The sequence below is a fragment of the Pristis pectinata genome, chromosome 12 (assembly GCF_009764475.1).
Source record: "Pristis pectinata isolate sPriPec2 chromosome 12, sPriPec2.1.pri, whole genome shotgun sequence".
Classification (NCBI taxonomy): domain Eukaryota; kingdom Metazoa; phylum Chordata; class Chondrichthyes; order Rhinopristiformes; family Pristidae; genus Pristis; species Pristis pectinata.
This window is the reverse complement of record NC_067416.1, coordinates 22,575,764-22,599,443: the sequence shown is the minus strand read 5'-3', so window position 1 is coordinate 22,599,443 and position 23,680 is coordinate 22,575,764. Positions and strand designations below refer to the sequence as shown.

At 41.0% G+C, this 23,680-nt stretch overlaps 1 protein-coding gene across 1 annotated transcript in view; it reads left to right on the top strand.

Moving 5' to 3' along the window:
- LOC127576999 (disintegrin and metalloproteinase domain-containing protein 12-like) overlaps window positions 1–18,249 on the top strand; it is a 279,055-nt gene extending 260,806 nt beyond the window's left edge. The window contains exons 19-23 of the mRNA XM_052027846.1: window positions 976–1,111; window positions 6,107–6,176; window positions 6,390–6,638; window positions 12,532–12,644; window positions 16,732–18,249. Coding sequence (XP_051883806.1) covers window positions 976–1,111; window positions 6,107–6,176; window positions 6,390–6,638; window positions 12,532–12,644; window positions 16,732–16,780 — 617 coding nt within the window. The 3' untranslated portion in view covers window positions 16,781–18,249. The remainder of the gene's footprint in view (window positions 1–975; window positions 1,112–6,106; window positions 6,177–6,389; window positions 6,639–12,531; window positions 12,645–16,731) is intronic.
- Window positions 18,250–23,680: the final 5,431 nt, after the last annotated feature.

Below are 23,680 nucleotides of genomic sequence, written 5' to 3'. Positions count from 1 at the left end.
TTCTTTCTGTCTCGATCAGAATTGGCCATTTCTGCCTGCCATCATTTTGGCTCAGTTTTTCTTTTTCTCTTGGCCTAGCCTGCTGGGCAACTGCCTTAGCCTTGCCACTAGCAACACATAATAGAGACAAAGAAGCTTAATCTGATTTTTAACCACTGCATTAAGTGATTTGGTCTCACCCTATCAGTGGTATTCCCTCTGTTCTACCCATCCTTTCCCCGCCTTCTCATTAGCTGAAAACTAAGTTGTTTGCTCTCTTTTCCAGTTCTGACAAAGGGACTCGGACCTGAAATATCAACTGTTTCTCTTTCCACAGATGCTGCCTGACTGGCTGAGTGTTTCAGGGTTTGCTGGTTTTATTTTGCATTTACCTCACATGTTTAACACAGTAGAATGCCCCAAAGTGCTTAACGAAGGAATAGAAAAAAGTGTGGAATATTTCCAAGCTTGTGAATCTGTTAATAATGCCAAAACTTAACACTCAGCACCAAGAGGAAATGTTGAGGCAGATGGCTAAATGCTTGGCCATGGGAATACATTTAAGCAACTTAAGGGAGGAAGGAGGGTTGGAGAGAATGGTTAGGGAGAGAACTTGGGGTGTTGCTGGTGGTGCAGTAGTTAAAATCAGCTATGAGCAAGAATCTAGAATTTGAAGCACTGGATGAAATTACAATGATAGGGAGGAACAAGCCCTTGGACGAATCTGAAACCATGTGCGACAATTTTAAAATTAAGGCTTAACCAGAAAAGATGTAGGTCAGAGAGCACAGTGTTAGTGGGCAAACAGAACATTTAGGAATGAAAGGTTTTCAAATACGAAACAGGCAACCAAATTTTAGAAATTTGTGAATAAGTTATCAGTGAAAGAATTGCCTAGATTAACTGTTGATTAAACTTTTGTACAGTTATCAAATATCTATTTTAAACACAATGTTGCTGTCAGCACTGAAATTGTATGTACCCATTGTGTTTCAGGAAACAACAGCTTGTTTGTGGGCATTCTAGTTACCATTTTGAGTCTTATCACAGCTGGCATGATAATGTGTTTCAAACGGAAGACACTGCTTCAGCTTCTCTTCTCACATAAAATAACCACCGTAGAAAAATTAAGGTAAAGCCTTTATATATTAAAAAAAATTGAGGTAAAGATATTTTCATCATTTGCAATGGAGACTCTTGAAGATTTTCCTTCTTTGTTTTGTTACGGAGAATTCCTATTAGAAGGGGAAGGGTCTGGCTGATCCAGTGCCCTAGTTTTTGATAATAGATTTAATCATTACTGTTTCTCCAATCCTTCTCTATTTCATTTCCTTCAGTCTCAATTTTAAAAATCCTGTTCATATCCCTTTAACTATGGAAATGTGTCTAATTCTGTATAATAGTTATGTTAAAAGAAATGTTCTTAATCCTTAACATTCATCAAAGTAATACATGACAGTGCCAGTGAATGGAAAATGTTCCAATTTGTCTCTGATAGCAGCAGTGGGTACCAAATATTACACATGCAGCACTTAGATTAAATCGACCCAGAACACCTTTGTTTCAATCCCGAAGGATCTTGTATGCCTGGGATCTCCATGTCATAAATTTGTCCTTTTATTCACTCATATTCCTTTAATCCAAGCTCAAAATACATGGATGTGCTCCCAAACTTTGAGCTTTTTACTATTTCTGCCAAATCCCAAACCCAGATCCCCTGTGCCACTATCAGTCTACAAATCCTGCTATTAACCAGCACTATTGTACTGTGCACAATTACCATTACTTACACACTACTTGCCCAATAGTGTTGATGTCAACATAATTTGAAAGAACAACTGATTATATTGGGCATTCCAATTTATCAAGATGTCAATTACAGAAGCAAAAACTTGATAGTATTTATTTCTGTTAAAAATCAAAGTTTTTTTTATTATAAATGAATGAAAGGATTGTTGGCGCTAAGGTGATGATCCACTAGAAAATCTGCATTACTAATACATAAAAGTTGGTTAATATGTGCTTTCCTATTACAGGAAATAACCACGAAATGTTTTAAAGATGAAGTTAAAGCTGTTAAAACATCTTGTGGCTTTGTTTCTGTCTTTCTATTCTATAAATATCTTCAGCATCCCTTTCTGTGCCACCAGCTTTAAGAACCATATATTATTGATACCATACATGTAAAAGGTGAAGAGATTTCCCTTTGTCCACAATGTAATTGTTTTTAATGCATATTATCTGGATAGTGGAACCCATTTGGACTGAAATGATGAAAGATAATGTGTGGCATCATGTAGCAGTATATTCTAGTTCAAAAGAAATTAAAGCAGAAGAAAGTGGCTGTAAACAAAACACTGCTGTATGTTGCAAAACAAACTGGTATTGGTATTGGTTTATTATTGTCACTTGCACCGAGGTACAGTGAAAAACTTGTCTTGCATACCGTCTGCACAGATCAATTCATTACACAGTGCAAATACACTGAGTTAGTACAGAGTGCATTGAGGTAGTACAGGTAAAAGAAACAATAACAGAGTACAAAGTAAAGTGTCACAGCTACAGAGAAAGTGCAGTGCAGGTAGACAATAAGGTGCAAGGTCACAACAAGGTCGATTGTGAGGTCAAGAGTCCATCTCATCGTATAAGGGAACCGTTCAATAGTCTTATCACGTTCGGATAGAAGCTGTCCTTGAACTGCAGGAGGAACTCAGCAGGTCGAGCAGTATCTGTGGGGGGGGGGGTGGAGAGGGGGGCCAGGAATTGTTGGTTTCAGGTTGAGACCCTAGACTGAGAGTGGAGAGGGCAGATAGCCAATATAAAGAGGGAAGAGGAAGGGCTGAAGCAGGGGCCGGTAGGTGATAGGTGGACTAAGGAGGGGTGAGGGATGATGGGCAGATGAAGCCAGGTGGGGGAGGGGTGGAGTTGGGAGGTAGAGGAAGTGGAAGCAGAGAAGGAAATAAAAGGCAGATGGGTCCAGGTGGGGGAGGGAGGGGAGGGTGAAGGTGGAGACAGCTGCTGGAGAGTGATAAGCAGGAACACAAAGGATACCAGGTGCTGGAATTTGATAAGTAAGGAAGGTGATAATGGGATGAAGTGTGGGTAGTAGGTGGATGAAACCAGAGGGGGGGCAGGGGGATGAAAATAGGTGACGGGGGCTGGAGGGGGCTATGGGAAAGGGAATAAAAATGGGAGGACAAGAGATGGAACAGAAGATGAGAGAGAGGGGGGAACACAGGAGGTAAAGGTTACCTCAGTTTGGAAAATTCAGTGTTCATACCATTGAGTTGTAGACTACCCACACAGAATGAGGTGTTGTTCTTTAGTTTATGTTGGTCACTGGGTCTGGCAGTTTGCAGAAGACCTTTCTCTGTGTTTCTCTTTCCTGATGCTCATGGGCTTGATCTGATTTGGTTTTATCTTACCATTATAATTAATGCTGGATATTCCCCCTTTAGTTTTTTTTTAACTTAAATACCAACCTAAATAGGTTTCAACAGTCCATACAAAAGGAGAAAAATTGCAAATAAGTAATATGGGCTGGATTTGAATCTAGGTACCAGACATTATAAAGCAAAATCCAAAGTAAGCAATAGCCTCATTTAATGGACTGGCATTTCAAAGTATTTCCTTCCCAAATCAACAAACTATTCAATCCAGTAGTTAAAAATATAGTTGCATGCAGTAGAAGGAATAGAAAAAAGTTTTGTGTACTTCCTAGCCTGTAATTCTGTTAACAATGCCAAAGTTAATTCCCCAATTGGTTTAGGTCAATGCACTGCAATGAACAATGAAAAAGCATGAAGAAACAGAAAGCCCCTAGTTGAGTCTATCTGCCCTCAGTTAACTGGTCTCAATCAGACAGTTGTGTTAAATTGGTCTTGATTTAATAATAAAAAAGGAGGATACGAGTGCAAAAGTAAAAATATTATACAGGGCCCTAGTGAGTCTGCACCTGGAATATTGTGTACTGTTCTTGGCTCCCTACTTAAGGAAAGATTATATGTAGAAAATGTACCCCAGGCTGCTGTGGGAGGTGAGGGAGGAGATTGCGGAACCTCTGACGATGATCTTTGTGTCGTCCATGGAGACGGGAGAGGTTCCAGAAGATTGGAGGGTTGCGGATGTTGTTCCCTTATTCAAGAAGGGGAGTAGGGATAACCCAGGAAATTATAGACCGGTGAGTCTTACCTCAGTGGTTGGTAAGCTAATGGAGAAGATCCTGAGAAGCAGGATTTATGAACATTTGGAGGGGTATAATATGATTAGGAATAGTCAGCATGGCTTTGTTAAGGGCAGGTCCTGCCTTACGAGCCTGACTGAATTTTTTGAGGATGTGACTAAACACATCGATGAAGGGAGAGCAGTAGATGTAGTGCATATGGATTTCAGCAAGGCATTTGATAAGGTACCCCATGCGAGGCTTATGGAGAAGGTGAGGAGACATGGGATCCAAGGGGACATTGCAGTGTGGATCCAGAACTGGCTGGCCCACAGAAGGCAAAGAGTGGTTGTTGAAGGGTCGTATTTTGAGTGGAGGTCGGTGACCAGTGGTGTACCTCAGGGATCTGTACTGGGACCCTTACTATTTGTGATTTTTATAAATGACCTGGATAGGAAGTGGAGGGGTGGGTTAGTAAGTTTGCGGATGACACGAAGGTTGGGGGTGTTGTGGATAGTTTGGAGGGCTGTCAGAGGTTACAGAGGGACATAGATAGGATGCAGAGTTGGGCTGAGAAGTGGCAGATGCATTTCAACCCAGATAAGTGTGAAGTGGTTCATTTTGGTAGGTCAAATGTGTTGGCGGAATATAGTCTTAATGGTAGGACTCTTGGCAGTGTGGAGGATCAGAGGGATCTTGGGATCCGAGTCCATAGGACGCTCAAAGCATCTGCGCAGGTTGACTCTGTGGTTAAGAAGGCATATGGTGTATTATCCTTCATCAATCGGGGAATTGAATTTAGGAGCCGAGAGGTATTGTTGCAGCTATATAGGACCCTGGTCAGACCCCACTTGGAGTATTGTGCTCAGTTCTGGTCGCCTCACTACAGGAAAGATGTGGAAGCCATAGAGAAGGTGCAGAGGAGATTTACAAGGATGCTGCCTGGAATGCGGAGCATGCCTTATGAATGCAGGTTGAGGGAACTCGGCCTTTTCTCCTTGGAGAGACGGAGGATGAGGGGGGACCTGATAGAGGTGTATAAGATGATGAGAGGTATTGATAGGGTAGATAGTCAGTGGCTTTTCCCTAGGGCTGAATTGGTGGCCACAAGAGGACATAAGTTTAAGGTGCTGGGGAGTAGATATAGAGGAGATGTCAAGGGTAAGTTTTTTACTCAGAGAGTGGTGAGTGCGTGGAATGGGCTGCCGGAAACGGTGGTGGAGGCGGATACGATAGGGTCTTTCAAGAGACTGTTAGATAGGTATATGGAGCTGAGTAAAATAGAGGGCTATGGGTAAGTCTAGTAATTTCTAGGGTAGGGACATGTTCGGCACAGCTTTGTGGGCCAAAGGGCCTGAATTGTGCTGTAATTGTTCTATGTTCTGTGTTCTAAAAAAGCAGCCCAATAAGGGTTCACCAGATTGGTTCCTGGAATAAAGGATTATCCTATGAATACATGCTGGGCCTGTACTCTCTAGAGCTGAGAAAAATATGAAGTGATCTCTTTGGGACATTCAAAATTCTTACGTGGTTTAAAGAGTAAATGCAAGGGTCATGTTTCCCCAGGCTGCGATGTGTAGAACCAGGGATCCTGGTCTAAAAATAAGGATTCGGCCATTCAGGATTGAGATGAGAAGAAATTTCTTCATCCAAAGTTTTATGTATATTGGTGTCAGATAAGAATTGAACCAGGCTTGTTTGTAATGTAAACACACTTCCCAACTGCATATAGGAGAATAATAATGCTTTGGACAAACCACCAGATTATTTTTGGTGTCAATGGAGCACGACTCATTACTTTCAGGATGAGAATGAGAAGACGATCTACTTCAAGTTGCATTTGGCAAAGATATGATTAATTAGAAATGTATTTATATTGTCTCTGATTTTAATTAACTGTATAAAATCTGTTCAAATTAGCTGTACTAAGACTTTCTCCTATTGTATTTTTGTGGATCCTACCAGATCTTCTACACCGAGCCAGTCTAGTACAGCCTACACAACTCCTATCAAAAGACAATCCAAGATATACAAGGTATATACCAGAAAAAATATGCTTTCAATATGAGATAGAGTTCATTGTTTCTTGTCAAAAAATACAGACTCTGCTAATAATTTACTCAACTAAATCCAAAGAAAATGTTGTACACCAAGTTAACATGACCTCAGGAAAGTATTAAATGATTGCCCATTAACACATACTGAGCAGTTCTATTATAGTTAATTTTTGGTTGTCTATTTATTTCAGCAGGCAGACAATCTTCAGCCTGCCAGCTCATTCCCATCCCCTGCTGCGCTGGATCAAGCTGTGCGGCGGCCGCCCGGCTATCAGCCTGTCCATATTAGCAACCCACTGCCAAATTCAGTCAGAGGAGCAAACTTGCACTTTTCCCTGACACCGCAGCGGGTCCTTCCGCCATTGAACCATGGCATGGAGTCAAATTCTGGAGTACCCAGCAGACCACTGCCAGCCAACCCTTCCCTCAGACATCCACAGGTATGCACATGTTCTGTGTGGTGCTAACATGCTGTAAGGTTCAAAAGAAGTTTAATACTTGAAAAGAACTGCTTCTCAAATGTTTCTGCAATATTTTCTGGGTTTTCTCAGAAATTTCTGGAATTTTTTAATATAAATATTACAAATAAAACAGACAGTTTAATTGAAGTTGTTTCATAAATTTTGCATGTATTAATCTACTAACATGAAGAAAGACCGAGAAGGTATGTTAAAATAACTTTGTTATTTTAATTATTCACTAATTAATTATTTAAACTTGGCCATTACACTCTTGTTTTCGGAAGCCAACCCATTTCTTAAACTTTAAATTCAGCAGTCATCATTTGCATATTGCCCCGTGACTGTGTGGGTTTCCCCAAGTGCTGAGGCTTCCTCCCATATCCCAAAGACATGTTGGTTGGTTAATTGGTTATGGTAAATAATCCCTTGTGTAGGTGGGAGAATCAGGGTGTGTTCACAGGCATGCGGGAAAGAATAAGTTACTGCGTAATACATGTACTCCCCAGGCCTGACTCAGGAAAACCCATACATACCAATGAGCATGTGGGAGACCGGTGGGATGGAATTGCTGGCTGCTGCAGGGCTGCAGGTGGTTTCTGCTGCCTGAGAACTCAGTTCACGGCCAGATTTCTGACTTGTGAACTGTCCGGGTTGCGAACAGTTAGCAGGAATGGAACCCTGCCGTAACCTGGGAAGAACCTGTAAGTGGGGAAATAGGATTGATGGGAATGCACCGGAGAGCACAATGGGCTGAAAGGCTTCCATCCATGTCACAAGACATATGAAAAATATGAAATATGATAATATTCATGTTGTTTTTCATAAGATTCTCTTTTCAATAGAGCATTTCATGACAAATATATGTAAAGAAAAATTCAAGTCTTCAGTTTTCCAATTGAGTGGATTCACTGAACTAATTACTCTTGAGATAAAATAGTGGCTCTCGATTCTGGATTTTCTGCTAAATATATCCCAGGATTATAAAGCAGGGAAGCCTCATAAATATTCAACGCAGCACCACCAACCACATGTCCTAACCCATGATCACCAGCTTCTACTATTTTGGCTTGGAGAGCTCATGGAAGTCTAAAGCTAGTGTATTCTTGTTGCTTTAAAGTTACACATTAGGTGTTTTCCTACAAATTGTTTCTTCTGTTATCTTTTAAGCTCTGGTAAGGTTTGAGAGGACTAGAAATAAAAGTCTGAAGACAGCACAGAAAATATGAAAAATCATGTTGCTGAGAATGTGCTGAGTGATGTTGAAATATTTATCATTCAGGCAAAGAAAAGGACAAGAAGGCTGCTGGAATTCAAATTTAATTAGATTTAAATGGGGCTCTTTTAGCTTAAAGATTACCGTTGGTTGCCTAATTATGGAATGGCTTTGCAAATTTAGTTTTTGTAAAACTTAAAAACAAACTACTGAAATAAAAGGAAGCATATTTCAGGCATAGGCATTTTGAGTGAGTCCTTTAGGTTTGTAGGAAATTTTAGCGAGGACTTAAGAAAGGAGGACAAAAAGTGTTTGTGAAATGGCTTTGGCAAACAGGATTAAGGAGAACCCCAAAACCTTTTATAGGTATATTTGAAGCAAGCGGGTAGCTAGGGAAAGAGTAGATCCCCTCAGGGACCTTTAGGGAAATCTACAGGTGGAGCCAGGGGATATGAGTGGGATCCTAAGTGAATAGCAGAGAGAAGGATAGAAGGATGTTGGAGGATGGAGAGATGGTTTGGGGGGAGGGGGGTGGGAGGCGGGGGCACACTGATATTCTAGAACATGTCAGAGATATTGGCACACATTAAGGTGGATAAATACCCAGCACCTGACACGATCTATCCCAGGATGCAGTGGGAAGCAAGACAGGAGATTGCTGGGGCTCTAATGGAGATTTTTGCATCTTCGTTAGCCATGGGTGAGATACCAGAAGACTGGAGGACAGCTAAATGTTGTTCTCTTGTTGAAAAAAGGTAGCAGGGATAAGCCGGGTGACTGCAGGCTGGTGAACATTACATCAGTAGTAGGGAAATTATTGGAAAAAATTCTAATGGACAGGAGTTAAGTACTGATCACCAGTGGGTACTGATTAGGAGGAGTCAATGTGGTTTTGTGTAGGGGAAATCCTGTCTCACAAATCCAATTGAGTTTTTTGAGGAGATAAGTAAGAAAATTGATGAAGGTGGGGCAGAAGACATGATTTACATGGAATTTAGCAAGGAGCTTTGACAAAGTCCTGTATGGTAGGCTTGTCCAGAAGGTTAAGGCACATGGGATCCACAATGTGTTGGCAAACTGAATCCAAAATTGTGATAGGAGACAAAGGGTAGTGGTGGAGTGATGTTTTTCTGACTGGAAATCTGTAACTAGTGGTGTATCGCAGGGAATGGTGCTGGGACCATTGTCATTCATCATATATAGATGACTTGGATGTGAATGAAGGTGGTCTGATTGGTAAGTTTGCTGATGACACAAAAATTGGTGGAACAGTAAATAGCAAAGAAGGTTGTGAAAAGATACAGCGGGACATAGATCAGTTGGAAAGTTGGGTAGATCAGTGCAGAATTTGACCTTGACAAGTGTGAGGTAATGCATTTTGGGTTGTCAAATACCAATAAGACATATACAGTAAATGGTAGAGTCCTCAGGGACCTGTTGATGTACAGGACATTGGGGTGTGTCTCAAAACAGAGCTCAGGTTTCTTTTGATTCCTCTCGAGCAACCAAGTCGGCAATGGAAGACACAACTACAGAAATAGTTTGATTATATAATTTAAATCTTAACTAAAAGAACAAAGAAATCAGTAACTCAAATAATTTTATTTAACCCTTAACTACAGATCAAATTTGACCCTTCTTAAAGAACAAAACTCAGATTTCTTTATTTGATTCTCCACTAATAAATCAAGCTCAAGGTTACATGCAATTCATAGTAGAACTTATCAGCAATTAACAATTAGCAGCACTGCTCGTGTGTTCTTAACCACTCAGTCTTTAGCGGCCGGGGAGCCCCGACACTTCGACGAGACATGAAGGGGTATCAAGGTCGCCAGTCACCAGTTGCAACCCAGCCCATGGAAAAGTTCCAAAAATCCCTTCAAAAGACCTTACAATTATATTGTTCAGGGTCTCCCTTATCTCCCCTACAAGTGAATAACAACTCTGTATAAGGCAGGACCACCGATACACAGTTTTCTGGAAACCACCACATGATTTCCAGTAAATGCACACAGTCAGGCCTACATGTGTAACCAGAGCCTAAAACGAAGCTTAAGTCAGCTGTTTGTTAATATATTCAGCCATTTGATAGTGATTGCAACAGGGAAATCACTGGTTCTGCTTCATCTTACCATAGGTTGCAATTTCATAGCTCCCTGAAAATGGTGACATAAGTGGATAGGGTACTAAAAAAGATATTTAGCATGCTTGTCTTCATAGGCCAAAGCATTGACTATAAGAATTGGGGTGACATGTAGCAGCTGTACTAAACATTAGTCAGCCCACAGTTGAAGCATTGTGTACAGTTCTGGTCACCACACTAAGGAAGGATGTAGTAGCATTGGAAAGATTCACCAGGGTGTTGCCTGGAATAAAAGGCTTTACTTATGAGAAGAGATCAGGAAGGCTGTGTTCATTCTCACTGGAACATAGGAGGAGTGACCTTATAGAAATTTACAAAATTGTGCGGGACATAGATAGATTATCAGGGTCTTTTTCCTGTGGTAGGGGAGTCGAAAACTAGAGGGCATAGGCTTAAGGTGAGAGGGAAGAAATTCAAAGGAGATCTGAGGGGTAAGTTTTTCACACAGAGGGTGGTGGTTATCTGGAATGATCAGATATGATTTCAACATTTAAAAGGCATTTGTGCAGATATTTAGATAGGAAAGTAGGAAATGGGGATACAGGCCTAATGCCGGCAAATGGGATTAGTGTAGATAGGCATCATGGTCAGCTTGGATGAGTTGGGCCGAAGGGCTGTACAACCCTGTGCCTCTATGGCTATATTGAAACTACTTCCATGTCTCACACAGCTGAATCCAACCTAAAAACTAAATTGTCAAGATTCAGTAATCTAGTTAGAGATGCAAGACACTCAGATGTTAAAAACCACCACAAATGCAACATAAAAGCAACTTTATGGGAACAAAAAACTTTAAGGGAGACAGTAATGCTGATAAGAATGCTTTATTGACTCTGTTAACTTTTATCATGCAGCTTTTAAATAAAATATAATTTGAAGCATCAGTGGATGACAGGACAACATAAATTAAACTGTCCTACCTGCTTTGCCCCACTGGCTTTTAAATGCAAATATTGTAAAAAGTATTTGCGTGTCACATTGCAATAAAATATCAGCTGTCCCATTCCAGTCATTAGAACCACACTAAAAGCAGCACCATAAAATATCTGAACATCCCTGAAGAACTCAAGGTGATTTAGTTCATACTCAGAGAAAAAGCACGAATACTAGAACTAAAATCAAACAAACTGCAGCTTCTGCAAATCAGAACTAAAAACAGAAAGTGCTGGAGTTACTCAGCAGGTCAGGCAGCATCTGTGGGAAGAGAAACGGAGTTAATGCTTTTGGTCAGACGCCCTCCAGCAGAAGTGTTAACTTTGTTTCTCTTTCCGCAAATGTTGCCTTACCTGTTGATTGCTTCCAGCATTTTTTGTTTTTAGTACAAATACTAGAAATTTAAAATAAAAGCTCTGGATCTTGGAGATACACATAAATGTCAGCATACGAAAAGAAGAAATTAACAATTTCTGAACTGCTGGTAAAATGGTAAACCCAGCATTTCTCTTTAATAATTTTTATTTTTATTTATATTGGAGTTACTATTATTATGAAAGGAGACAGCCAGTGGACTTCTATATGTGATTACTATTTTTTTCTTTGCCTGGTTGTACAGTATATGTTATATCTTATACTATTAAGCCAAAGTTATAAAAGGTTATTATTTGCTATTATGAATGAAGCAATTGTTGTTATTAAGTATGTTGACACATTGCAAGTGAATAGTGAACAGAATTTTTTTATGGATTGTGAGTAACATACACTTCCAATTATAGACATCAGTCAGCAGAAGACCTATCATTATCTTTCATTTGTATTAGTGACAGGTAACCACATCTGAGTCCAACAATGCAGTGTATCTGGAACTGTCAGCATTTGGCATACAAATTATCTACAGCAGTTTTTTTTTAAAGAAACTAACCCTTTTTAATAGCACAACTGTAAAATTGATTTAGTGTATTTAAGATAATATTAAACCTGAGTTGTTCTACACAAACTGTGCCACAGGCCATAATTAGCTACTGATCCCATCCCTCCTGCTGGCTGAACCAGATGGTTCACAACCTCAACATCCTGAGCTTCCAACCACACATTCTCTCCATCCCAAAGCCATCTACATTCACCTCTGTAACACCGCCCATCTCTGGCCCTAGCCCCATTCATCTGCTGCTGACAAATATTTGTTACTTCTGTTATTCTATTACTCTCCAGTCAACCTTCCCATCTTCCATCCTCCATAAACTTGAAGTGAACCAAAGCTCTGCTGCCCATATTCAAATTTGCACCAGGTCACATTTACCCATCACCCTCTGCTTGCTGGCATATATTGATGCCCCGTTTAAAACGGTTATGCTTACCTTCAAATTACTCCATGGTCTTGCCACTCCGCATCTCTGTTACGTTTTACAACCCTACCTCTCTCTAGTTCCTCCATGTCTTTGGCAATCTAGAATTCCAACATTTCTGCAGCAGTCTGTCTGTGAAAAGTGTGGGCATTTACAGTATTTGCTTTTCTAACTGGCGAACCACATCACTTCAAATTATTACAAACCACATTTTATTTCTCATGCTCATTGCAGGGGCCTTCTAAACGTAGTCCGCCACAGAAACCTCTGCCAGCAAATCCTGTTAATCGGCCAGCTCAACTGCATGCCTCCATTCAGAACCCTGAGATCCAGATCAGGCCAGTCAGGTAAGTTTTTCAAGGAAGCATTAGTTTTTACTTGACAATGAGCAAAATAAGCCCTCAAAGAGAATAGATGAATTAATTCACATCTGATAGTGGAGAATAAAATGTGCTGAATGGTTTTGTACTGTACCAACCATTCTGTACAAGGCAATCCTGGGGCTGGGGCTGAGCCAGCCTTCATTGATCAGCTGGGAGCTGGCATCCTGGAGGAAGACAGGACATGGGAACCTGCTCCAGGTAAGACTGAACTTTGACAGTTGTGCAGTGAATTCGGGCACTCTCTGTTCAGTGGAAGATACAAATCAACATCTTAACCTTTTTTCACTTTTTGCTTCGGTTATTTTTAAGTTTAGTCTTCATGAACTTGATAGGTTGGAAAAGTAAAGAGTGCAGAAGTGAGCCTGAAAATGCAGATGTTTCTTCTGGAGTTCACCCACTGTCTTTTGTATGCTAGCGTTCTTCCTTTTTCTGCTGTATTAACTTCTGAAAATACCCCAGTTGCAACTAAATTATGGAGAAGCCAAAGCTTCCAGTGTGCTGAGTTCCAGTTCCCACTCTCATCCAGCTTTTGTAAGCAAAGTAGATGGAAGGGAATCTTTACATGTGGTGTATTTGGACTTAGAAAAGGCATTTGACAAGGTGCCATATAAATTGATGAGGCTTTAATGAAAGGAGACTGCAATTTAAGTGAAAGACACTGTTCTTTTGCATGAATCACAAGAAGTTACCAGGCAAGTGCAGCAAGCGGTTACGAAGGGAAATGTTATATTGGCTTTTATTGTAAAGGGGTTGGAGTTTAGAAATAGGGAAGTTTTGTTACAATTATACGGGGCGCTGGTGAGGCCACACCTGGAATACTGCTCACAGTTTTGGTCTTCTTCCAAAGAAAGGATATAGTAGCATTGTAGACAGTCATAGTTTCAAGATGAGGAGCCAGTCATTTAGAACATAGAACATTACAGCACAGTACAGGCCATTCGGCCCATGATGTTGTGCCGACATTTTATCCTGCTATCTAACCCTTCCCTGCCACATAGCCCTCCATTTTTCTATCATTCACGTGACTATCTAAGAGTCTCTTAAATGTCCCTAATGTATCTGCCCCCACGACCTCTGCTGGCAGTGCGTTCCATGCACCTACTACTCTCTGTGTAAAAAAACTTGCCTCTGATAACCCCCCCCCCCCATACGTTCCTCCAATCACCTTAAAATTATGTCCCCTCGTGTCAACCATTTTCGCCCTGGGAAAAAGTCTCTGATTGTCCACTTGATCTATGTCTCTTATCATCTTGTACACCTCTATCAAGTCACCTCTCATCCTCCTTCTCTCTAAAGAGAAAAGCCCAGGCTCACTCAACCTATCCTTATAAGACATGCTCTCCAATCCAGGCAGCATCCTGGTAAATCTCCTCTGCACCCTCTCTAAAGCTTCCACATCCTTTCCATAATGAGGCAACCAGAACTGAACACAATACTCCAAGTGTGGTCCAACCAGAGTTCTATAGAGCTGCAACATTACCTCGCGGCTCTTGAACTCAATACCCTGACTAATGAAGGCCAACATGCCATACACCGTCTTAACAACCCTATCAACCTGTGCGGCAACCTTGAGGGATCTATGGATGTGGACCCCAATATCCCTTTGTTACTCCACACTGCAAAGAGTCCTGCCATTAACCTTGTATTCTGCCTTCAAATTAGATCTTCCAAAGTGTATCACTTCATACTTTTCCAGGTTGAACTCCATCTGCCACTTCTCAGCACAGCTCTGCATCCTGTCAATGGCCTGTTGTAACCTACAGCAACCTTCTACACTATCCACAACACCACCAACCTTCATGTCATCTGCAAACTTACTAACCCACCCTTCCACGTCCTCATCCAAGTCATTTATAAAAATCACCAAGAGCAGGGGTCCCAGAATAGATCCCTGCGGAACACCACTGGTCACCGATCTCCAGGCAGAATATGCTCCATCCACAACCTCCCTCTGTCTTCAATGGGGAGCCAGTTCTGAATCTACACAGCCATGTTTCCCTGGATCCCATGCCTCCTGACTTTCTGAATGAGCCTTCCATGAGAAACCTTATCAAATGCCTTACTAAAATTCATGCACAGCACATCCACTGCTCTACCTTCATCAATGTGCTTTGTCACATCCTCAAAGGATTCAATCAGCCTTGTGAAGCACGACCTGCCCCTCACAAAGCCATGCTGACTGTCCCTAATCAGCCTATGCTTCTCCAAATGCCCATAAATCCTGTCTCTAAGAATCTTCTCCAGTAATTTGCCCACCACTGAAGTAAGACTCACTGTCCTGTAATTCCCAGGGTTATCCCTACTCCCTTTCTTGAAAAAGGAACCCTCCAATCATCTCGCACTAGTCCTGTGGCCAGTGAGGTTGCGAAGATCATCACCAAAGGCACAGCAATCTCTTCCCTCACTTCCCGTAATAACCTTGGATATATCCCGTCCAGCCCTGGTGACTTATCTATCCTAATGTTTTTCAGAAGTTCCAGTACACCCTCTTTCCTCATGTCAACATGCCCTAATGTATTATCCTGTTGTACGCCATCCTCACAAGCATCAAGGTCTCACTCTCTCTCTGGTGAATACTGAAGCGAAGTATTTATTAAGGACCTCCCCTACCACTTCTGACTCCAGGCACATGTTTCTTCTTTTATCCCTGATCGGTCCCAGCCTCACTCTAGTCATCCTTCTATTCTTCACATACGTGTATAACGCCTTAGGGTTTTCCTTAATCCTTCTTGCCAAGGCCTTCTCATACTCCCTGTTAGCTCTCCTAAATCCATTCTTAAGCTCCCTCCTGGCTACCTTGTACCTCTCCAGAGCCCTGTCTGATCCTTGCTTTCTAAGCCTTAGGTAAATTTCTTTCTTCCTCTTGACAAGATATTCTACGTTTCTTGTCAACCATGGTTTCACTCTACCATCCTTATCCTGCCTCAATGGGACAAATCTATCCAGAATACCATGCAAGTACTCCCTAAACAACCTCAACAACCCCCACATTTCCATTGTGCTCTTCCCCAAGAACATCTGTTCCCAATTTACGCTCCCAAATTCCTGCCTAATGGCATCATAATTCCCCCTCCCCCAATCATGACTCCCCCTCCCCCAAAGGTGCATAGAAATTTCTTCTTGTAGAGGGTAGTGGGTCTTTGGAATTCTCTTCCTCAGAGATTTGTGGAGGCTAGATCAATAGATGTATTTAAAGTGAAGGTAGATTAATTTTTGAAAGATCGGAGAATTGAGGTTATGGAGATCTGGCATAGAGGAGGAGTCGAGGCCTGGGGTAGATCAGTCATGGTCAGATTGAATGATGGAACAGGCTTGCAGGGCCAAGTGGCCTACTCCTGTTCCTATTTACTTGTGTTCTTGTGTGTAACTCATCTTGTAAGGATAAGTGGATTCACATGTTGGAACCCAACATATTTGCATCCTCATCAATTCCTATGTCATTTCAATATGATGCGTTACCTGAGTAAAGTAAGTTCTGGGGGTCTATTCTTTTCACTTTTTTGGACTAATCTTCAGAAATGATCTCCTTGAATACAGCGACTATGAAATTAGATTGGGTCCACTCACATTACTTTTTATATAAATTGCATTTGACTTAATTTTTTACATCAGATATTTCTTACATTGAAGATACAGAGACCGTAAATAGTATTACCTACACTTACATTTTCTCAAGCATTTTAAGAGGAATGGTTTATCATACGTGACATCTTGATTGCTCTCAACCTTAGAAGAAATCGAGTTTAGATACAGTCAGTTATACCTGAAGACGTTTGATCACCTAAACCAAAACAAATGCAGTAGAGACAAGACAGATGACAGGACAGTGACTATCAGCCATACATGCCAGCATTTGACAGTTCTAGCTGCAGATGGATTATGGAGATAAGCAGGGCAGTGATGGGGAGAAGAGTTCGATTGGTAAATCATTCAAGAAGGAAGGATAGCTGCCAAAAAGCATGATGCCAGACCATTGGGGATCTGTTCCTTGACACTTGCAGGACTTCTTCAACACTCTCGTTTACTCATTATCTTTATTGTTTTCTTTCAGACCAGCTCCCAAGAAGCCTCAACAATACAATATTAATCGGCGTTGTTGATATTGAATGACAGAAGAAGTTTATCTGCCAGCAACTGACCAAACATGTTTGCACTATATAAGAATTCTAAACGGAGTTAATCCGCTTTTTAACCAGCATCGCGAGTAGGAATGTTTCTGCCATATATCCATATTTGTGCCCATATTTCTTGACTGGCATGGGCAAATCTAGTAAAATATAGGTGACGGCCAAACTGTTCTTCTCAGCCTAATTAGTGGAAGAGGAAATAGCTGTTAATGTATCTAATTGAGAGATGCCTAGAACCTGGACCATCAATATGTTTTATACAGTGAAAGTGGTCCTGCATCCCACTGTCATTAGCATCTCATGGTACCACAATGCATCTTAGCAATGTGCTGTAATAGCTTCATTGTATCCCATCACTGGTTGTTATGGTGTAACATTCTGCATCCATACTAAAAATGCATTTTATTCAATTTTTGATGACATCAGAGCAAATCATTTCGACAGTTAAAGTACTGAAATTTAACAGTGCTTTCACTGTACAAACAAGTGATCACATGGATATAATGCCTCTGTGCTGTATGATCAGACCCATTCATAGTATTAGAATTATATAACAGCAGACATAATATCTGTTAAATCTCTGAGTGACTTATGAACCAACACGATTAGGCATTTTAATTTAGCAGAAGTGCTGCATGTGCTAACAGTGACTGAACCAACTGTTTGAAATGCAACCTTATACTGTAAATAAGAGATAAACTCACACCACCAAAGGTTGTAATCAAATTAGCTGGCGCTCAACATATTTCGTGTACAGATAAAAGGATTCTGAGCTCCTATTTTTGGTGCTGTGGCTCCTTATGGTGCTGTGTACTTGCTCAGGTACGTGTAAATTATTAATTTATGTTGAATATTTATTACAATGCAGTGCACTGTGGTAGACACTTTTACAATAGCTGAAATTTCTTAAAGGAAAAACTCTGAGTGTCATAATTGTGATAATTTTCAGTGAAAACATTCTGCCTATTTGCAGCTTAGCAGAATAAATGCATTTGCTCTACAGTTACTAGGGCACCAATAAACACAATGTGCTATTACTCTTAAACAGCAGGAAATAAAACAAAAATCAGATTTAAATGAGGAATTCAGCACAGATTGGACTGATTCACAGAATTCATATAAATCAAATCACTGCATTGTTTCCTTTTTCAGGTAAACCATTTTGTAAAATGATTTTTAAGAATTCCAAATTTGTTATTAGTGTCTGATGTAGTTTATTGATTAAACTATACACACATTTTTGTAGCATTTACATATACTAGAAGGTCAGCTAGCCACTCCGAGCTCGTATTTTTAAATGAAATGTATGTAACATTCCATTTAAGCTTGTTCAAGTTAGTTGTATGTTTTAGGTTTTACAGGGAAACATTTCTGCAATTTGTTTTCCTTTGCCATTGATTCAAGATTATGCTTGTGAACTGTCCATTATTCACTAAATTCTGTGTTCAAACAATTCCCTTTGTGTCATTAGTTATTGTGTACATTGTCATGTTTTAATCTTTCAAGATAACATCAGTAAGTTTAACAAATTAAAGAACAGAATTATATTTAATCAGTTATCACCTGTGCAAAATATACCAGAAATAAGTAGATAACGCATAAATCTCTCCTCCAATATGAGATAGTTATATTCATGAAATATAACTTGATATTTTCCACTTATCACATTCTGATAAAGAGATGCTTAGGGACAAAGAAAGAAACCAAGGATTTTACAATTTATAAACAGCAGCCTACAAAATAAATGGCTGGTATTGGGAATTGTTCCTCAGGAACTAATACTCTCACATTTTGTTTAAATTTAAATTAGCCAGGAAAATTAACAACAATTAGATTTTTAAAAGAGCTTAATAATACCTTATTTGAATATGATCCATAATAAAACAAATAATTCTGCATCAATACTAATTGAAATCTTCTTAGATTTTAGCTAGAACATCAGAAGTCTAGGTAAAGTACATGGATCACAAAATCTGGCTGGTTTATCCAGCCTCTATATTCCAAATTAGGTTTATGCAGGTGGGTGAGTTTGAGCAGTGGGTTAGATCCAAGACAATGCATCCCATTAGAATACACAGCAAAAATAAAGAGCAATACCATATAAACATTCCAAATCAAATGTATAAATGAAAGTATGGAAGAGTTTAGTTTTTATTTATTCATTTTTCAGAATGTGAGCATCATTAGACCTTGAGAAGGTGATGGGGAGCTACCGTCTTGAAACACTGTAGTTCTTCTGCTGAAGCCAGTCCCACAAATCTTTTGGGTAGGGAATTTCAAGGTTTAGACCTGGAAATGATGGAGGAAGGACAATATAATTTCAAGTCAGGATGGTGTGTAATGTGGAGGGGAACCCACAAGTGGTGGTGTTCCTATGTGCTTGCAGCCCTTGTACATTTTGGTGGAAGGGTATGTGGATTTGGGAGGCGTCGTCATTTTACCCGAGGTGACTAACTGCAGTGCAATTTGCAGAGGGTAAACACTGTAGTCATGTTGCAACAGTAGCCAAGTGATTTAATGTTTAAAGTAGTGGATTGCGTGGAAGCATGCAAGTTCCTTTCATCTGCGTGCATCGAGCTTCTCGAATGCAGGCAGAACTGCACATCCAGTCAAGTGGAGGGTACTCCATCACACGTGTGCAAAACATGCATAAAGATTGCTTGTCATTTTCTTTAGATCATGCTAGTGCTCATTTCTGGTCACAAAGCACTGATCGGGAAATTGGCCCAGACACCTTTGAGTGCAATTCCCCTTACTGCGACTGATGTTTGCCTGGCATCAGTACTACGGCTAATAATTTCATAGATTGTGCATCGCACATTGCTCCAATGCTGACAGAAGATGTAGCTTTTGGGGAAAACCTACGACTATTGCTATTCCCTCAGAAACAAACTAGGACCATATCAAGCAGGTTTGAGGAATGAAATACAAATAAACTCTTGCATGCAGTGTCTCCCAGCCTCATTCCTATTGTCAACGTTGTGGAGAATTAATCAGTGGTGCTCCCTTCAGTGATCACAACCTCTTTTAAAAACCGTCTGTGAGCTGCAGGCTGTGATCACTTGTCCCTTGATCAGCCTCAAATCGCGCAGTGGCTCAGGGGAGTTGACCAGGAGTGTGAGGACCCAGATATAAAGGAGAGCACTGTGTCTCTCCTCCGCACATTTTCTAACTTCCATGATGCCTTCTGCCTTTGCACTGTCACTGTTGTAAGATTTCTCTGAATGTTAGCAGTCAGTACAGCAATGGCACAGCAGGTGTGAGGTCTTCATGCAACACCCTCTGGACAGCACATAGGTCCCATTGATCTACATGAATCCATGTGCTTAATGCCATAGCACAATTTTTTTTTGCACAACATCTGATGCTTTTGCAGGAAATCTGAGTGGGTATTAAACAATCTGTGTTTAACACACCAAAAGAAGATGAACAGCTTCAGGGCAAACCCACTCTATTTATGTTCAACAGGCTGAACTATAAACTCCTGGTTTTTTTAACCCAAATAAAGTCTTTCGTACTGAACATAAATTAAGATTCTTCTGACAATGGGCCTTCAGCCTGAAAAACTCTGCTTCTCTTTCTACTGTCTGTCTGAGCTACTGAGTGTTTCCAGCACTTTTTGTTTTTATTTCTCAACTTCATAAACTTGACAAAAGAAAACCATGTTGGAAATGTACAAGTCAATCAATATTAAGACTAAGAGGAGACCATTAATATTATATGCCTTCAAATGCATTCAGTATAAAATTTTCTAACTTATTTGAATTTTTTTACATTTATATCACTACTATCAATTCATGATCTCCACCCCTTCTTCAAAACACTGTTTAACACTTGAGTACAGTTGTTTTTAATCATACTCCTGCTTGCTTGTAAAAATTCAAAACATAGTCCTCTATTATAAGAATACAAGTCCAAAAAAAGTCTTCGTGGTACATCACAACTTTGAGAAGCATTCTGTTTAATATGGTAAAAAGCGCTCTGTTCCACTGTGTTGGAGCACCAGTTCATGGGTTGGTTGGAGGCAGATGAGTCACCGTCCAGTATAAGGGCCTCGTAGGAGTTCACTTTGAAACAGCACTGGTAGAAACATCCAATGTTGGTGCTTCCACCCCACTCCTCGTGGGAAACTCGTGGAAGTTGGGCAATGGAAGGAAAACAAAGGGCATTGCACCCTCACTGAAAAACAGACAAAGAATCTAAAAAGAATCAAATTATTTCGTATTAATAATTTATTGCCAATAAAACTTCCATCTTAAGATACACAACTTAATCTGTGAGTAAAGGTGAATTAGTATTAATCTGCCCTTGATTTGTTTTAGAACAAAGACAATGTCAGGGTTTCCATTCATGTAAATTCTCATTGTCTTCCAAATTCCTCAAGGAGACCAATCACTTTCTATGGAATAGAAAGGATATAAACAGTATACCATTACACAAAAGCAAAAAATTAACAATGTCAGTAAATAAAATGCTAGTCCATTACTGCACCAATGAAATGATTCACATTGAGTTACATAAAGTACTTCTGTGTTGAAGGATTTGGCCACTTCCAGCTTACTCATGGCATACAAAATTCAAACAGAGACAGAAAGAACCATAGAACCATACAGCACAAAACAGGCCCTTCGGTCCACCATGTTGTGCCATCCATCAAACCACCCTCACACTATCTAACCCTTTCCTCCTGCATATCCCTCTATCTCACATTCCTCCATATGCCTATCCAACAAACTCTTGAACCTGTCCAATGTATCAGCCTCCACCACCACCCCAGGCAGTACATTCCATGCACCAACCACTCTCTGGGTGAAAAACGTCCCCCTGACATCTCCCCTGAACCTCCCACCCATAACCTTAAAGCCATGCCCTCTAGTCTTGAGCATTGGTGCCCTGGGAAGGAGGCGCTGGCTGTCTACTCTATCTATTCCTCTCAATATTTTGTATACCTCTATCATGTCTCCCCTCATCCTCCTCCTTTCCAGTGAATAAAGCCCTAGCACCTTAAGCCTCTCCTCATATTCCATACGCTCTAATCCAGGCAGCATCCTGGTAAATCTCCTCTGCACTCTCTCCACCGCCTCCACATCCTTCCTATAATGCGGCGACCAAAACTGAACATAGTACTCTAAGTGTGGTCTAACTAGAGTTTTGTAAAGCTGCATCATCACTTCGCGGCTCTTAAACTCAATCCCACGATTTATGAAAGCTAACATCCTATAGGCCTTCTTAACTGCTCTATCCACCTGTGAGGCAACTTTCAGTGAACTGTGAATATGAACCCCCAGATCCCTCTGCTCCTCTACACTGCCAAGTACCTTGCCATTTACCCTGTACTCTGCCCTGGAGTTTGTCCTTCCAAAGTGTACCACCTCACACTTCTCCAGATTGAACTCCATCTGCCACCTGTCAGCCCAGCTCTGCATCCTATCAATATCCCTCTGTAAGTTCTGACAGCCCTCCACACTATCCACAACACCGCCGATCTTAGTGTCATCCGCAAACTTACTTATCCAGCCTTCCACCCCCTCATCTAAGTCACCTATAAATATCACAAAAAGTAGAGGTCCCAGAACCGATCCCTGCGGGACACCACTAGTCACTGCCCTCCAATCCGAGGGCACTCCTTCCACCATAACCCTCTGCTTTCTACAGGCAAGCCAATTCCTAATCCACACAGTCAAGCTTCCCTGGATCCCTTGGCCTCTGACCTTCTGAAGAAGCCTACCATGAGGTACCTTATCAAATGCCTTACTAAAATCCATATAGACCACATCCACTGCTATGAGGCTTGTGAGGCAAGATCTTCCCTTCACAAATCCATGCTGGCTGTCCCTAATCAGTCCGTTATTCTCCAGGTGTTCATAGATCCTATCCCTTAGAAACCTTTCTAACAGCTTACCCACCACAGACGTAAGGCTCACTGGTCTGTAATTCCCTGGACTATCCCTACTACCTTTTTTGAACAAGGGGACAACATTCGCCACCCTCCAATCCTCCGGTACCATCCCCGTGGACAACAAGGACTCAAAGATCCTTACCAGCGGTTCAGCAATCTCCTCCCTCACCTCTCAAAGCAGCCTGGGGAGAATCCCGTCAGGACCCAGAGATTTATCCGTCTTGATATTATTTAACAACTTCAACACATCCTCTCTCTTGATATCTACAACCTCGAGAACATTACCCTTACCAGCACTCCCTTCCACATCATCAAGACCCCTCTCCTTGGTGAATACCAAAGAGAAGTATTCATTGAGAACTTCTCCCACTTCCGCCGCCTCCAGGCACGTTCTCCCACCTTTGTCTTTAATCGGACCTACCTTTACCCTAGCCATCCTCCTACCCTTCACGTACGTGAAAAAGGCCTTGGGATTTTCCTTAACCTTACTAGCCAATGCCTTTTCATGTCCCCTTTTAGCTCTCCTCAGCCCTTTCTTAAGTCCTTCCTCGCTACTTTATATTCCTCACAGGCCCCTGTCTGAACTTTGCTGCTTATACCCTATGTATGCTACCTTCTTCTCCCTAACTAGTCGTTCAACCTCTCTCGTCACCCACGGCTCCTTCACCCTGCCATTCCTTCTCTGCCTCACCGGGACATATTTATCCCTAACATCCTGCATAGGATCCCTGAACATCGACCACATCTCCATGGTACATTTCCCTTCAAAAAGGACATCCCACTTTACACTCCCAAGTTCTCTCCTTATAGCCTCATAGTTCTCCCTTCCCCAATTAAATATCTTCTTGTCCTCTCTGCACCTGTCCCTGTCCATGACAATTTTAAAGGTTATGGAGCAATGGTCACTGTCCCCCAAATGCTCACCGACCAATAGATCCTTCACCTGTCCCGGTTCATTTCCTAAAACTAGATCT